At 28.1% G+C, this 18,948-nt stretch overlaps 1 protein-coding gene and 1 pseudogene across 3 annotated transcripts; one reads left to right on the forward strand and one right to left on the reverse strand.

Moving 5' to 3' along the window:
• Positions 1-1,614: 1,614 nt before the first annotated feature.
• Positions 1,615-13,220, reverse strand: LOC149892983 (uncharacterized). 3 transcript variants are annotated; one of them, XM_090098440.1, is made up of 5 exons: positions 13,059-13,220; positions 10,937-10,997; positions 10,050-10,806; positions 9,836-9,918; positions 1,615-2,526 (listed from the first exon to the last, which is right to left on the reverse strand). In XM_090098440.1, the coding sequence occupies exon 5, from the start codon at positions 2,315-2,317 to the stop codon at positions 1,907-1,909; it is 411 nt and encodes a 136-aa protein (XP_089954566.1). In that variant the 5' UTR covers positions 2,318-2,526; positions 9,836-9,918; positions 10,050-10,806; positions 10,937-10,997; positions 13,059-13,220; the 3' UTR covers positions 1,615-1,906. The 3 variants fall into 3 exon arrangements, with proteins under 3 accessions (XP_089954566.1, XP_089954549.1, XP_089954558.1); XM_090098423.1 differs by lacking the exons at positions 9,836-9,918; positions 10,050-10,806; positions 10,937-10,997; positions 13,059-13,220 and adding exons at positions 3,211-3,273; positions 5,587-5,683; positions 6,541-6,597; positions 7,364-7,481 and having other exon boundaries at positions 1,665-3,128; XM_090098432.1 differs by lacking the exons at positions 9,836-9,918; positions 10,050-10,806; positions 10,937-10,997; positions 13,059-13,220 and adding exons at positions 3,211-3,273; positions 5,587-5,683; positions 7,364-7,472 and having other exon boundaries at positions 1,665-3,128.
• LOC149892984 (E3 ubiquitin-protein ligase MARCHF2-like) lies at positions 9,881-10,933 on the forward strand (annotated as a pseudogene).
• Positions 13,221-18,948: the final 5,728 nt, after the last annotated feature.

The following is an 18,948-nucleotide window of genomic DNA, read 5'->3' on the forward strand; positions in this document are numbered from 1 at the left end:
GTAGATTGAGTGATGATACTTTAAGTAGGGTCTGTTTCTTAAGAGCCCATTTCTTACAATCATTTTCTCAATTTGATATTTCAAAAAACAAATAAAGCTAATAGTTCTACGTAAAGCTAAAAGATGTTCTATGCACTTTGGCTTATCTTTTTGTTCATTAAATGTTAAGAATTATATTGATTTACAAATGAATTGCGTTTTTTGGCTTTATTTAACTTATCTTATCAATCTAATAAGTTGAGTATATTTTTTCTAAAATACTTGAAAGGAAAATACAATTGTCATTTTGCCTTTTATAATGTGCATAAGAAACCTACTAATCCCGCGCGGGATCCCGCGGGATCCGCACAAAAATTAAAAAAATCCGCGCGGATCCCGCGGGATTGAAAAGTGTGCGGGATTGCAATCCCTAAGCGTAATAATAACCTCTATGTATTTATAATATTATATTAGGCTCTAAGTAATTATAATATTATACCTTATTATGGTTATAATATGTAATATCTTAATTTTTAATGAATACTGTGTATATAATTAAAGGCGTATTCCATTACTATATATTATTTTATGCTGTGTATAGTGTGTATACCCAGCTATCTAGAAAGTCAAAATCGAACTTAAAGAGAGATTCATGGTTTCTTAAATTATACCTATTTTTCGTGATCCTGTTTTCGGATTGCACTTTAACAAAAGGTTTTCCTTAGAAAAATCAATTAAAACTTATTGGAGCGTGAGTAGTAATCGAAATAAATCGACCCCATATATCAACTTCCACCCCAAGATATAATAATATACAATAACAAGATATAATAATATACAATAACAAGATATAATATACAATAACAAGATACAATAAATGTAAATAGTTAAACAAAAAAAAAATTAAAAAACTAAAACTTTAGTATTTTTATCTATTTGCTTGATAATCTTTTTAATAGAATTGTGGCTATGAAAATAGCTTTTTTCGTGATTATTGTTACTGACTAATCCGAACAAGACGCATCTTTTCTACTTACCAAACAGCATTGACATAGATAAAAAATGTAGATTATTCAAACAGGTTTCATCTTGTCTTCTGAAGGCAACAATATTCACAGAAGCTAAAGTCTAACTTTCAGCATGCTCTGATAAAACTTTGCAATAATAAACAAAATAAACTATATATGGTATGCCCTAGGTTAAAATTAAATCAAAATAACTTAACTCCTGATGCATAACACATTTTACAATTAAAACATTGATAGAAGTAAGTCAATCTCATAATGTTTGCTTTGACAAATCCTCACTATAATATCTGAAATAAAATAGATGTGATATATAAAAATGATAATGAAAAAGTATAGATCTGTTTATAGACAAGCCATTAGAGGACGGTAGGTGTCATATGTTCAGGCTATACTGCTCTATTAAAATTACTAAACACCAGCATCTTGTCTAGTTAATTCATCAGCATCCAAGCAAATATTGGATATCAATAACTACCCCACTTCCTGAAATAAGATCTGATATATACAATAAATGATTGAGAGAAATATATCATTTCATAACTTAACAAAAAAAAAAAAAATTGTTGCGGGGAGCATAATATATAAAATAATTAGAATTACAAAAATATTTCTAACAATTTGACTTATCTATTTTCTGTAAATCTATTAACACAAGTATTTTTTCTTGTTTTTATTTTTCTTTGTCCTCCTTGAAACTTGAATCATTTTAGCCATGCGTTTAATCAACTCCACCTTCATTTCTTCATGGCATTGTATGTGTTGCTTACCGCTTTTTTAGGGCTGAGGAGATGGACCAAGCTATCAATTTATTTCATACATCAGTCTGTTTTTTAGAAAGGAAATCAGTTGTCCAATATTTGCATGTGCGAATTTTTGATGACAAGACACAAAGCGTGGCATTACAACCTTTCAGCGCTAAACATACCTACAAGTACTTGAGAGTCAATGTTATGAGGTTGTGCCGATAGTGTCTGGGACTTCATTTGATCAGTTGAGGTCATATTGAACTGTCGCTCATACTGACGGTCAATAACACTAATGATAGCATTTAGACACCTGGCCATTTCTTCAGTCCTTGGGCAAAAAGAAATAATTGAATTAGAAACTAGATCATTGAGATCACCACTAAAAAAGTCTGTTTTTCTGTGAATAAGGGAAAGGACCATTGTGCTGCTTTCAACAAGTGCGTTGCGAACATCTTTGACAACTTGAATAACAGACAAGTAGTCAAGTCCATAACCTGATGCAAAGTAGAACTTTTTCATCCAAGGACCAGTCCGTTGCTTTCCAATTAATGCTAAGGCGCACATCTCACGGATACCTTAAATCAAGTATAATATGTCATAAAGTATATGAAAAGGTCATTATTAAACCATAAAGTCTAAGCTGTTTCAGATGTGAAGTCTTGGAGCAAACAATTTTTTAGTCCTCCACACAAAACTACTCCAGAAAACAGAAGCTTTGAACTTTTTGGAAGTGATGGATCAAAACTCAAAATGTATGAAAAAGGATGTGTAGTCTACCCAGTAGGCACAGAGACGTTACAAAAACGTGAATTTCACGTTATTTTGGCACGTAAAATTTAGGTGACTTTTTGGTCCCCATGAAATGACCGATTCACGTGATTTACGGACGTGTTTTTCACGTTACTTTTGGCACGTAATATTTAAGTGGTTTTTCGGTACCCATGAACTGTCCAAAAGACGTGCTTTTTACGTTAAATCTGGCACGTAATATTTAAGCAATAATTGTGCTTTACAATTACGAAGTGTTTGGATTCGTGTAAAGAAAAAAAACACATCGTCGAGGAAATATTTAATACATATTAAATTACATAGTTTTATTAGTCAGTATATTAGTTCTTGACAAATATTTTGAATTTGTAATAAAAGCTGCACTTTTGTTAAAATATCCTCCTTATATCAAATAAGTACAAAGTGATAGATCTGCAACTTACGAAGAGCACGCTTCAATCCACAAAGAGCACACTTCAAACTTAATCTAACGAATCAGTCGATTTATTCTCCCATAAAAGCACGCTTCAAACATAATCTAATGAATCAGTCGATATTTTCTCCTATAAGAGCACGCATCAAACTTTATCTAACGAATCAGATTTAGCTAAAAAGAAACGAATAAAATCTTAAATAATATGATTACTTAATAATTATCTTAAATAACAAACTTTTAAAACAAATCTTACTTGGTGAGTCGCCAACTATTTTGGCAACAAGATTTTCTAGTGTTGCTATTTGTTTTCTTTTATCTAAATCATTTAATAATTTTAAGAAAACAATACTACATACAATGTATAAAAATAAACCGTAAAATGAGGTGACTTTGGCCAAATTTAAAATCTCTTTTTTTTTTAAATTTAATTATAAATGATTAATATGTTGATATAAATTGCATTAGGTGTGCACGATGTCAAAGAAATAAATAATTAAAAAAAAGACAAAAGTTTTATACCTTTTACAGGCTTGGTCGGGAAAGGCGTGCGATCGCACTCTGATCTTGACCACGCATACAATATTTAATTGCGAAAACTTGCCCACGGCTTCATAGATGTTTTGAGAACATTCAAGTATGTTTCCATGTTTGTCCGCATAACAAAAAGTTTTAAAAATACACGCAAAAAAAATAACTTTAATCTTTACTAATTAAATGATTTTATATTGGCGAATGCTTTAAAAACGTTCGCTAATATAAATTTGTTTTATTTTAATACGTTGACTTATTGTTCGAGCCACACACACACAGATATTTAAAAGATTTAATAAAATGGCAGCGTATAAACTTTTTAATAACATATTTTGATCAATATTGTTAAAAAGTTTTATATATACATCATATGATATACATATATTAGCTTATACGCTGCCTTTTTATTAAATTCAACTTATTTATGTAATCGTATATCAAGAATATGACAATCAAAGATATCATATATATAATGCTATATATGTTATGTATGTATAATATATATATATATATATATATATATATATATATATATATATATATATATATATATATATATATATATATATATATATATATATATATATTATACATACATAACATATATAGCATTATATATATGATATCTTTGATTGTCATATTCTTGATATACGATTACATAAATAAGTTGAATTTAATAAAAAGGCAGCGTATAAGCTAATATATGTATATCATATGATATATATATATATATATATATATATATATATATATATATATATATATATATATATATATATATATATATATATATATATTATACATACATAACATATATAGCATTATATATATGATATCTTTGATTGTCATATTCTTGATATACGATTACATAAATAAGTTGAATTTAATAAAAAGGCAGCGTATAAGCTAATATATGTATATCATATGATATATATATATATATATATATATATATATATATATATATATATATATATATATATATATATTATACATACATAACATATATAGCATTATATATATGATATCTTTGATTGTCATATTCTTGATATACGATTACATAAATAAGTTGAATTTAATAAAAAGGCAGCGTATAAGCTAATATATGTATATCATATGATATATATATATATATATATATATATATATATATATATATATATATATATATATATATATATATATATTATACATACATAACATATATAGCATTATATATATGATATCTTTGATTGTCATATTCTTGATATACGATTACATAAATAAGTTGAATTTAATAAAAAGGCAGCGTATAAGCTAATATATGTATATCATATGATGTATATATAAAACTTTTTAACAATATTGATCAAAATATGTTATTAAAAAGTTTATACGCTGCCATTTTATTAAATCTTTTAAATATCTGTGTGTGTGTGGCTCGAACAATAAGTCAACGTATTAAAATAAAACAAATTTATATTAGCGAACGTTTTTAAAGCATTCGCCAATATAAAATCATTTAATTAGTAAAGATTAAAGTTATTTTTTTTGCGTGTATTTTTAAAACTTTTTGTTATGCGGACAAACATGGAAACATACTTGAATGTTCTCAAAACATCTATGAAGCCGTGGGCAAGTTTTCACAATTAAATATTGTATGCGTGGTCAAGATCAGAGTGCGATCGCACGCCTTTCCCGACCAAGCCTGATATATATATATATATATATATATATATATATATATATATATATATATATATATATATATATATATATATATATATATGGTACAGGACAAACAGAAAACATAAAATAACTTGTAACCATCATGTGAATCACAAAAGAAGATGAAGAGAGGGAAAAGTGAATTTTCTCAAACTTTAAAAGTTAAAATGTTATTGGGCCTTACTACAGAATGATATTCCTAGGCAATAACATAACAATTCCATTGGGTCTTCCTAGTCAATAATATTTTATGCAGAACTTATCATTTGTCATGTAGCTTAATAAATTTAGCATTAAATAAGTCATAATAACATATTTATTATTAAATTAATTACATCGACAAATTTGATGGTCTAAAATAATATATAATAGGGTAGAAAAAAAAGTATACCTTGTACTAGGGTTTGATCTTTTGCGTGTTGCAATAAGAGAATTATCTGCCACAACATTACTTGATTTTGAACTGTTTTGAACTATATTTATTAAACCTAAATTGATAAAACTTAGATATAAGATAATAAAATATGTTTAGATAAAATATTATATATGTGACATTTTATTTTTGTCAAAAATGCAATGCGACGTTATGAGATATCTTATACCCTGATACTTTTTTTATTAATTATTATAAAACTACAATGCAAAATAATTATATTATTATAAAAGTAAAATAAAAAGAATTACAATAATGAATATATAAACTACATATTTCATATAATCATTATATTGAAAAAATCCACAAAACTGTTTGCAGAAAATATTCTGAAAAAATTCAGAATATTTTTCCCCTCATTTTTCTCTTAATTTTGCATTCAGCCAAGTTGTTTCTCAATTTTTTAAAAACTTTTTTTAATTTTTGTATGAATGACTAAAACAACATAAAAACAAATAGATGACAATAATATATACTTTAACTTGTATGGAAAACTTGTATATGTATGGAAAACTTTTTGGATATTTGGAAAAAGATAAATTTCAGAAAAATATCTGGTATTCCAGGAATATCCTGAATAAGATAATCTTTGAAACTAAATTATAAAAAAATAGTAAATAAAATAAAGAATATCTTTCCAAGTTTCTAATCACAGGTGAATAAAAAAAAGTTCCAAAATACACAATATTTTGGCAACGTAACTTTCATGTTTCAATCAAGTAAAATTGTCACCTAGATGAGGTCACCTAAAATATAGATGTTTGAAACGTGAAGAAGGAAACTGGGTAAGACCACGCATCAAACTTTATCTAATGAATAAGTCGATATTTTCTCCAATAATAGCTAAACTTAAGTTATAATATGATTATTAAATAATTATTTTAAATCACAAATTTTTAACACAAATCTTACTGGTGAGTCGCCAACTGTTTTGGCAACAAGATTTTCTAGTGTTACTATTTCTTTGATCTAAATCATGAAACAATTTTTAAAAAAGCAATGCTATATAGCATATGAACAAATAAGCAGATATTGCAATTAGCCATACTTGAGAGAAACTTGCTTTACATATTGAAAGGTCGTCAACATTGAAAGATAAGTATAATGCAGTTTTAAATACAATAGCATCATAATCATCTTTTTGTGGGGAAAACATTGAACAAATCCGCATTAATAACCTGTTTTATATTGTACATAATAACAATGGTAATAAAAGTCAATTAATACATATAATAATAATTTCAAAAATATAATTCAAAAATATATATTAATCAGATAATATTTAAATAATAAAAAAAATGAAATAAATAAGTATTAACCTTTTTTAACAAGTAAAACATGAGATCAAGATGTCATATGTTACAAAAAGATAAAGTATTTAATAATAATATATACATATATCAATAATAAATAACATAACACATTTATTTATTGATATTATCTTGGATAAATTTCTTTAACCTTGTTGATAAAAACCAAAAAAAAGAAAAAAATCTATTTTTGGTTTTTATCTAAATGACTCTTTAGCAATAATGTATGCAGAAGTTCTACAGATATTATTATTGCTCAAGGATCAAGAATAAGTTCTGCTAGAACTTATAATTTGTACATGTAGCTTACTTAATTTGATATTAAATTTGTTACAACATAACTTATTTTGTGCTAAATTAAGTAAGCAAAATGGACAAATTCGCCAGTCTTAAGTATTACATCATAAAGTAGAAAAAAAGTATACCTTGTATTTGAGTTTAATCTTATTTGTGTGGCAAATAAGGACGCTTGGTACTTTATTTAACTTAATTTGATATAATATGGATATTAGATATTACAACTTAAAATATATTGGAGTTTTTAGTTCTGTTTTAATTTCATTGCGTTATAAGATATTATATAGACCAATTTTTTTTTTTTTTTTAATTATGATAAAACTACAACAAAAATTAATTATATTATCATAACAGTAAAATAATTATAACTAATAAAATGAATACAAAAACTATACTATAAAAAAATAATTAATATAATAAAAATTAGTATTTCACATTTCTTATCACAGGCTTTTATTGAGAATAAAAAAAGTTCCGAAAGACGCGATATTTTGGCACGTAACTTTCACGTAACTTTCACGTAAAATAGTAACCTGGGGCCAATGCTATAAACATAAAAAACGAAGTTTTTTCCGTAAAACACGAAGTTTTTACCGTAAAAAGCGAAGAAAAAAAAAGTCCATTGCTATAAACATTCAAAAAACTCCGTTTTTAAGATAAAAACTTCGTTTTTAAATCCAATGCTATAAACGAACAAGGGAATCGCCTTTTCAGATAAAAAATGCGTTTTTTCGAAAAAAAACTTCAGATAGATTTTTGATCTCAATTTTAGATATTTTCTTCGTGATTTTTGGCGGCCATTGTTGGAACAACGTTAGCGCTTCAAAATCATTGAACATTCTTTGTGTTTTTATGTAGATATTTTATAGATAAAACTTAAAAGGATTTTGGTAACTTCATAATAAACTAATTACTTAATATCTGCATTTAATCGATTATTCAGTTCCTTGTTGTGCTTCGTTAACAATGCATGCATGAATTTAAAATTCCATACTTATTTATGAAGGTTCTTGATAGTAATTTTGGTTAAACAAATTTTTCATAGTGTTTGACTAAAGAAAAGTATAGATAGTCGATAAATATGCCATATAATACACAAACACACAACAAAATAATACACAAATACACAACAAAATAAAATGCTGTCTAAAGAACTTAAAATGTTACTAGCAATAAAGATCAGAGAAAACAAAGAGGTTCTTCTTGGGAAGCTTAGTATGTTTTAATTAGCAAACTATTTAAATAAAAATATGTATTACTACATTATATTTTATATATATGTATATATATGAATGTATGTATGTATGTATGTATATATATATATATATATATATTTACAAATGTTATAGTATAAGTATGTAATATATAGTATATATTAACATAATATAAGTATGTAATCAATCAATTATATTTCTAAATAAAGATTTTACATTCAAGTTTATATACAAATAGTTATAAACTAATGTAAAGTAAATTACTAACAGTGCTAATGATATATAACAAGGGTAATAATAATGGCAATTTAATCATTATATTCAAAAACAGCAGAGATATATTACAGTATATAAAGTTAACAATTATAAAATGATGTAATGTATAGTATATATCAATTTTATATATATATATATATATATATATATATATATATATATATACTTCCAATAGTTTTATTAACTTAATACACTAACATTGAAAATAGCTTCTCCTACACTGTATAATACGATAAATTGTGTTGGTAGAGATTCCATGACAGTCTCTGAGAACATGAAAAAAAACATTTGTGCTAATAAAATGAAGAAATACCATTATTTGGAAAAGTACTGAAATGCTTTTATTTCGCTTAGTATAATGTTGCAAATCATCTTTAAGCCTAGTTTCTAAAAAATCTAATACAGCTCTTGGAACTCGATACTGCTCTCGAAAAACGTTGTCAGAAACATCTTCGTTAAAAAAGCGACCATTAAACTAAAATGATATTGAAAAACAAAACAAAAATATAATTTCTGCGCCTATTTAGTATGATTTCTGATTTTGTTCGATAAAAAATCATTAAAATTATATATATATAAATAGTAATTTTAAGTAATGTTTTAAACACCAACCTCTCGAGGCAATCGGTGGCGAAGCTCATTTTCTGCAACTTCGAAATCTAAGTCTTCAATCCGAAAAAATTAAATCCATGTTCCTACTTTAATTTTACACAGTTTTTTTAAACACCAAATACTAGAATGTAAAAATATTCATAAAAATAGAATAGACAGCACAGCATACTTAATGACTAATAAAATTTATTAAGTAGGCCTACTAAATAAAAATTACAATAAAAATTACTATTATATTACTACTATATATTACGGATAAAAAAAGTTCGTGAATTTTAGTGACGTATACGTTTTATGCTTTATAGCAATGGCCGAAAAAAATACAAACAGCGATAAATTCTTCGAGATTACGAACTTTTTTTCGTACGTGAAAAATCGCGTTTTTACGAAAGATTTTTTTTCTCGAAAAAAACTTCGAATTGTTTATAGCATTGGCCCCAGGACGAAGTCACCTAAAATACACGTGATTAAGACGTGAATAAAACGTTGCGTGCCTACTGGGATATTTCCTCTAGTGCGTAGTATTAATCCTCTGGGCAGGCCATGGCTGTCCAAAAAGTTAACAAAGTCTTTTGGATCACCTTATTAAAAAAAATTTAAAGTCTGTATATATAATAACTAAAATAAAACATTTTTTAAGCCTAACTCATCGCAGGAAAGTTTTTTTATTAAAGAACGTAGCAAAACTGCAATGTCAATTTAGTCAACTTACAGTAGCGGGATATTCTGTAGAATATGCCAAGACAATAAGACGACTAAACCTTTACTATCTCCATGTTTGTGCTCAGGAACAATGGGCTACTTGCATTCTGCATGATTAGAAAAATCGTTAAGTCAAACAATAAGAAAAAGATGCGAGCTTTGTAATTACGAGTTTTGTACAGTTATGAGTTCAAAAGGATTATGGGAGGTTTAAAAATTTCATCATTGAAGATTAAAATTTTTTTTTATCAAGCTTAATCAAGCTGTTAAGATTTATAATAAATACAATTAGCGGCTATTAAGACACCTTTGTTTTTTTTAGTGGATTCTCTTACGCAATATGTCTGGTGATCGACGCTATATAATAGTTGATGTAGCATGTTTCCTCATTTTGACTCCATTGGGGATGGTAAGTTCGTAACTATGTATTCAAGGTGCTCAGCAGAACTATACCCACGACGAATTTTGGACAGGGTTTGGACTGATTTTGCTCACTGGTTTTCTTGCGATGCTCTATTTGTTCTGGGTTTTTATAACAGTAAGGTATAATTACTTATCATTCGATCATTGGCAACGTTCTAACACCGAAGTTCAGTTGTCTTTTCAAATCAAAGATGCAATGAAGTGGCTGGAAAGGCAAGTTCAAATATTATAAATGATAACGCAGTAGAAAACGGAGATCTCGAAGTTGTTCAATACCACATTTTAGATGCGCAAAAAACAAGGACGGACAGTAGTGATTGTCTTACCACTGACGTATAGCAAACCTAAGAGAGAATCATCAACATGAAATAGAAACAAAAGTCTGTTTATTATTCTAGAGCTCTTCCCCTCTAGCAATCATAAAGAGCGAAATAGTTTCTGAAAGATCTTTTTTGAAATTAATACATTCAATACTTTCATGTCTGCTGTTTTTGTTTTATGCTCATACTTTACGGCCCTCTTTTCGGGCTCAACACTTAAAGGTATAAAATGTTCCCAATTGTCGCATTTCAATGTTTCAACTACAGTACCTACCTAGATCTGTGGATCAGAAAATAATATAATCTTATAGTTTTACTAATCTATTTTAAACATTCATAACTAATTGTCATATGTTAAATCGTGCAAATACTTCTCAATCAGCATTTGATTTTGTAATACATTTTTCCTAACCACCTTTGTTCTTAAACACAGAATAAACTCTAGCTGTTATTATCATTCATACATTTTCATAATCTTGATAATAAAAATTAAGAACAATTTAATTATCTTCAATTGTGTGGCCAAATTTTATTTTCATGGATGAAATTTCGATAGAAGATTGGTATTTCATTATTTTTTCAAAGCATTTATTGATGGAATAAAACGTCGGTAACGTAGAGTTAAAACCGTCGTGGCCATAGCAGGAATCTCCATAGCCAAAATCCATAAATTTCGGTAGACAAATTTTAGTTTTTAGGGATATTCCTTAAGCGAAAAAACCCAAAACAAACGTGGCTGCCGTTAAATATAAACTATATGGCCATTGCCACAATGGCCACCCCTTCGATCCGCGCCTGTGTTGCATAATAAAGGAAGACATAAGGTCCCCTTATTTTTAAACTACTCTCTTGTGATATTTTTCTCTTGTTTCATTTGCTAACCTGAGTTCTTTTTTTATCTAGTAATTGTATTTTAAAGGGTTAATGTTGACATTAGGGACTTGGTAATTAAATTATTGACCTATATATATATATATATATAATTTAAAAATTTAAAAATTTCTAATAATGTTTCAATTAAGGACCGAAAATTTTGATTGCAAATAATTGAGAATGAGAACTTCATCTTCGGATTATTGTTTTTCCATGCACAATACACACCTACACACATACATACATACATACATACATACATACATACATACATACATACATACATACATACATACATACATACATACATACATACATACATACATACATACATACATACATACATACATACATACATACATACATACATACATACATACATACATACATACATACATACATACATACATACATACATACATACATACATACATACATACATACATACATACATACATACATACATACATACATACATACATACATACATACATACATACACACCTACACCTACACACATTCACAGATATTTTAAACACGCTTTAGGAATATTTAGGGGTTGCGAAATTACTTTTTTAAATTTTTTTAATTTTGGCAAATTTAGTAACTTTTAATTAATGATAATAATAAGTCTTGGTAATATAAAGGATAAATGTTTTTATTACCTTATATGCCTAAGGTTTTATTTGCTCTTTCAATTGCTGAACTTAACAATCAAAGTTTTTAGCTCTTTCAGTCACTGAACAGTACAATCAAAGATTAAATATACAAAAATGACAGATTTTTATTACATTCATATTGATTCTATTTAAACATACATAATAAATCATTTCAAATGGAAATAAAAAGTATTCATGAGAAATTGTTAAGTTTTCGAAAAACTGATACATTCTGGGGTAAATCTACAAGCGGCCTAAAATGATTTTACTTTTTTGCTTTTAAAAATTCAGTCTAGAGTAAAATAAAATACATTAAAAAGTTTGCGCGCATGATTGATTTTAAACAGGAAATTAACTTTAGAAGTTGATAAAATAGAATAATGGAATTTATAAGTTGATAACGACACACAAATACACACAAAAATTTGAAAATCTAAAGTTTTAAAATTTTTCAATTGGAATGTTTTCCGTATTCAAAATGTATTTCCTTTCTCGGCGTTTTCGAGAAAATGAAGTTGTTTTTTTTTTTTTTTTATATAAGCGAGTCACATTTAACTAATGCAACTGCCTGCATTAAACCTAATGGTCCCTGTGTAAAACGCATTTTTTCGGAAAGTAGGCTTAAGGTTTATTACTAAATGTTAAACTTAAATGACATACTTTAACAACATCTTTTGAATAACCCAGATACTTAGAATTCAAAAATCCACTGTGCATTAGAAATAAATATTTAAATGCACGTACCATTTTATTCACAAAGAAGATTTTGGACAAGGTGTGTGAAGTTTTCTTAAACAAGTCTTAATAAATAAACTTGTGAAGCAATTGGCGGAGCAGCTTAGTTTCCAGTATACAAATATCAATCTATTCCTATGACTGCATGACTTCTTCAAACAAGATTTTTACTTTAAAAAAAAAGAAAAAATTACGGAAAGGAAGGGTTTTTAGAAACAAAGAAATAATAATCTTAAACCGTCCTTGAGATAAGATTAATTTCTCACTTCTTATCAATTAGAAGAATATTTAACTATAAATAGGTAAACAAAATGAAAGTAAGTGGGATCTTTGAAATTTCAATATCTGCAATTGTATCTGATCTTAGAAATATTCAGCTTTAAGCCTTCTAATTCTGTGGAATGTATTTACGACACTTTTTGATGGATTAGATTCATCTTTAAGACAAACAAAAAATGAAACCCTTATTCCTTTCTTCAAAATTTTTCCTAATTTTTAAAAACTTTTAGAAATAGTTGATTGATGAACTTATTGAAAACTTTTGAGCTAATTATATTATTTGACGTAAATTTTCATTAAGTAAATTTTCATCGTTGACAAGTTCTTACTCCTAGAGCATCACTTCCGTAAGCAGAACGACTTGCATTGATAGTTTTAACAGCATTTAATTCCTTGTTGAAACTCATAAAGCATGCGATGTCCTTAATGAATTTTTTCTACATTCCTTCTTATAGAAAAAAGAATTCAAAAATAGGAAGATGTCTCACTTAAAAAAAGTTAAAAGATTAGTTTTCTTATAAAAATGAAGATTGAAGCTGTCTTAAGCTTTAAATTAATTGTGAACCTTCCAATTAACAAAAAAAAATTATCTTTCAAATCATGTATAAAACATAGTGATGACATTTTAATTTGCATAATTAACTTAACTTATATATTTAACTTAAAATAAAAGTTTGACAGCTATACTTTTGCATATTCCTAATAATTGGAGTTATGGGAAAACGAAAATCGATTTTGATCAAGTTCTTTATTTTAGAACTAAATAAACTAGTTAAATAAAATGTGCACATTTAAGTGAATGTTTAATTTCATAATATAACATTTTCGAGTAATCGGTTATGATAATATTATACATATTTCTTAGATCGGTTAAAATAACATAACCGATTTATTAGTCCAATCACCGTCGCGGAAGCAAATTCTCAATTAGCAAGGGTACTTTTTACTTAAATTTACTAATAAAATAACACTTACTTTAAAAGTTACTTTAAAACATGCCACAAGCAAAAAGAAAAAAAAGAACAAAGCTTCAACCGGTAAAAACACTTTAAAGTGTATCGAATTTCTCTACCTACATGAAAAAAAACCCTCTGACAGGTCGTCAATCTGTCGACTTCAAAATGAATACAAAGTCATTACAGCTGCTATCATAAAAAGACAGCCATTGTAGTAAATTGGGAGGGAACACTGATACATAATTTATCACGGACAAGTCGGTAAATTACCAAGTCTTGTTTACAACTATGGATAAAACAAAGTTGCTCTACATCCAAAACCTATGTTTTCGAGGCAAACTATCTGCAAGGATTTCTCAAGCTAAAGCTGAAGCTGTAAATATTTTCATCCTGAAAAGAAGACTTAAAGATGCTCTTGGAATAAGTTTCGATGCAGCGAACTTTAATACCAAACATTTTTAAAGGGAATGCATCAACCTACTGGGCCAATCTCTTTTTTATTTTGAATGTCGTTGTCATACTTTGGAGGTAGTGTTGGCTGCTGACTTAAGCGGATGTACGGAGCCCAGCGAAGATCTTGATGCCAATCTCTTTAAATGTTTTCAATAGCTGTTGCCATAATCAATCAAGAACATTCCACTGGTGCAAATTAATACTTTTTGTCAAGATCTGCTGAAAGATCAACAAAACCAACAAGCCATCAAGAGCTGGCTGAACATATACTAAACTCTTTAGGACAAGAAAAACCCTACCGATATAAATATCGAGCGCCTGGAACTGTAAACCAAGCTTGATGGATAATGGAGGCAATTTACAACATCAAAGTTTGACTCTTTTGATCTCATTTTAAGCTAATAGCACGAGAATTTCGAGGACTCCTTCGTTAAAATAGATTTCTTCTTTCAAAGTTGTACATCAGATTATCAAAGTAGTTGATTCTCTTTAATCCTGATAGGGATTGTTTTAAGGAAGTTGTTAGTTAAAACACTTCTGCCTTTAATGTCATTACATTTATGCTAAAACCAAATGTGGGCTAACATTTTATGCGCTTAAAATTAGTGTAATCGTAGAATGGCTCCTAACATTTGTTGCAAAAAAGCAGGTTACCCTAAAAAGCACATGGGTTACTTACAAAAAAAAAAAGTGTGTAAACGACATTGGTGCAAAACTTCATCTAATTACCTTTTCATGATAATTGGCCACTGTGTTTAGGATCGCAGGGCAATATAATCATGAATACAATGTTAAAGTAATAAAGTAATAAAGACTTTTTTAAATAGATTCAAAAAAATTTAGAAAATATTTAAAACAAAACAAAAAGATGAGAAACATTAAGAAGTAAAAGTATATTTTATATTAGAATGGCTTCTATACCAAGAATAACTTTTTTCACGTTCTTAATTCTATTACACAACATTTAGAAGAAACATGCTTTAAAGCATTTAAGAGTATATTTTGTTGTAAGCCCCCTTGAAACCTTCGGTGTTGCAGATACATATCTGAAGCGCACAGTGAGTTAAAATCCAAAAAACTGGCAAAAAACCTCCATATAAAAAACAATTGCTTGGAACTATTTAATTGAGTTTTAATGTAACTAATATCACCAGAAAACTGGAAACAGTTTCTTTTTGGTTAATTTTTAAGGATTCATCAAACTTTGCATCTGATTCTGAAAGTAGTTGAGTCACTTAAATATAAAATATTATCTTGTTTAAGGTTACCAAGTTTTGTGAACATCCTGCTAAAATATTGACATTACCTTCAATGAGAAAAGCCTCTGAATACCATACCAAGAAAGATTTTGTTTTTGTCATAAAAATCCTATAAATCCTAGCAAAGTTAAAAGCATGGAGATTAGTTTTCTAATAAAAATGAAGATTGAAGATGTCTTAAGCTTTAAATCATCCATAAAACAGATTGCCGATATTTATCCTTTACTACATGAAATTAAGAATGAAAGACAGAAATGTTATCCTGAGGGTATTGTTCTAATAGAAGTATCTGCTTTAACTCCTCTACAGAGTATGTTTAACAATACTCTGACAAGGATACAAACATTTACTAGATGCCAAAACTCTATGAGAATATTTCCTGAGAGTGGGGAAAAATTTGAAGGTGTACTTCACTTTGAAGGGGGTTTTGATGATGTCTGCAAGGTGTGTATAAACAAAATTTTACTAATACAAATATTGGCGAGACCGAACATAACGAGCAAAGTCTTTTTCAGACAGCTATTGTTTAACTTAAGTAAACCATCATGAAGGAAACAGTATGGTTGAATAAGCCCTCTTATAACAAATTTAAATTTTCTGACCCAAAGGTTCCAATATTGATGTATCTCATGTTCATATTTGATGGTTATATAATTTTTGCCGTTTATTTGCCTTTCTGACTCACTGTGCAGCGCTTTTATCATATTAGTACAGTATGTAAAAAGAATAATCGTACACTTAAAAAAAAAGCATAATTTTAAACATTGCATCAAAAAAATGAGTTTTCCGTTAAAGTATTAAAAAATTTTAGATATCTTATCAAGTATTATTTTAAGAATTTATTTGCGTATTGGTGAATTTTTTGCTTTTCATACCTTTTGAACTTTACACAATTAATCTAATGATGCATAAAATTGACTGCAAAAAAAGTAATCGTACGCTGACAAATAGGTCGTTACTTTAGCATAAATCGAGCAAATTGAACGATCAAACTAGTTAGTAAAATTGAAAATAGTCATTTTTAAAATAGTGTTTCAGCAAAATGGCGTCAAGAAAACAACATTTGTCTCTCCATCAGCGAAGCCTCGAAATAGATTTGAAAAATCAAGGAAAATCCTACCGTCAGATCAAAAAAGAAACAGGAATTCCTTTTACGACAGTGTCCTCAATTGATAAGAAGCATAATCTGATTGGAACCGTTACTAGTGTGGCTGGCAGAGGACGAAAACTCAAGAACACCAGTGCAATTAGTCGCAATATCATCATTAATGTGAAGAAAAATAGATTTGTTTCTGCAGCTAAATTAGCTTTAAAAGTTCAAGAAGATCACAATATCACAGTAACCCCGCAAACAATTAGAAATTGTATAAGAGAACAAGGATATGGAGGTAGAGTTCTTCAAAAAAAACCTTTTTAAACTGCAAAACAAATGAAACATCGATTAGAATTTGCAAAGAAGTACCAAAAAATGTCGATATCATATTGGAAAAAAATTTTGTGGTCAGATGAGTCAAAATACAACCTCGTCTCATCGGATGGAGTTCAGAAAGTGTGGCGAAAAAAATAAGCTTATAAAATTAAGTTGTTTGCAATATAAATTCTCTTATTCATTTTTATGGCGAAAGATTTTACATAGGTATCATTAAGGAAACTAAAAATCGAATGAAGCGTCGTCCCTTGAATAAAAGTATATTGAATTTTATTATGATATTAGAAGATAAAGATATCAAATAAGTACATCGGATTTAAATCCTGAATTTTATGCTTTTCAGACCCAGCCTGAAAATCCTCGTAAAGCTTTAAATAATGTTTTTAAAGAATACGGAGAAAACAATAAGTCTTCAATTTGTAATTATGAGAATTTTGAATGTTATGACGCAGTACCACTATTGACAACAGAAACATTATCCGAAGATTTGGCAATTTGGTCTTCTAAAAGCAAAGTTTCTCAAAACCAATTAAACGAGCTTTTGAATATTCTTAAAAAACATGGTCATTCAGAGTTACCAAACGATGCAAGAACCCTTTTAAAATCCTCTAAATTTGTTCCAGTAGGTAGGAAGTGTGGTAGAACTTATGAGTATTTAACTATGCTGATGGCATGACTTATTTTTTAAATTTAAAAAATGATTCTCAGTGTACTGAGTTATCTATTACTATTAATGTTGATGGGCTACCTCTTTTCGAATCTTCTAATCTTTAATTATGGCCAATGCTCTGTCTAATAGAGAACTACAGGATTGTGCTAATTAATTTTATCGAACATTTTTTTATTTTTATTTTTTTGTTTTACTGTGCGGAGGAGGTTGATAGCTGTTAGAAGGTTTGTCAGAAAACCTTCTAAAAAACCATTACTTACATATGTCACGGAGAAGAAGCGTCTCTTGTGGGCAAAGAAATATAAAGACTAGACTAAGGAACAATGGAGAAGGGTAAGACAAAATGTGTTTATTAAAAAAAAAAAAAACGCACATGGTTTTTAAAAGCTTCACAATTTTCATCAAAAATACAGCGTCTAATTAGTTTGGAGTAAAAATTGAATCCATCGAAGGTTAACTTGAGAACTGTAGCGAGCTCCTTGAACTGAAGTTGGATACAATTTATCGTCACATTTATATGACCACCAATTGTTGCATGAAAAAAACTTAGCTCCTTGTGCATCGAATCTATCGAACTCAGAGGCTAAAGGAGAAAAAGAAGAAAGTATATTTTGAACTTATTTTGCATAATATATAAATTTACTATGTTTGATATCAGGATAGGCTTTTAAAATTGAGTATCTCAAGAAACTAGCGTTCTTAACTCAACTGCAGTTCAATCTTCACAATGCCATAAGGAGTAAAATCAGGACTAATTTAACATAGTGCAGAACTGAACATAACGGAGGTAGAACTGAACTTATCAGGGGATTGTACTGAACTTTTAAATCTTCTTCTCACGAAATTAGTTTTT

The sequence above is a fragment of the Hydra viridissima genome, unplaced genomic scaffold, assembly GCF_058129835.1.
Source record: "Hydra viridissima isolate aposymbiotic clone 2 unplaced genomic scaffold, HvirCarnegie_v1 scaffold_1, whole genome shotgun sequence".
NCBI lineage: Eukaryota > Metazoa > Cnidaria > Hydrozoa > Anthoathecata > Hydridae > Hydra > Hydra viridissima.

Coding starts and splice junctions, on each gene's coding strand:
- LOC149892983 (XM_090098440.1), bottom strand. CDS start 2,317: ATGTGCGCCTTAGCATTAATTGGAAAGCAACGGACTGGTCCTTGGATG.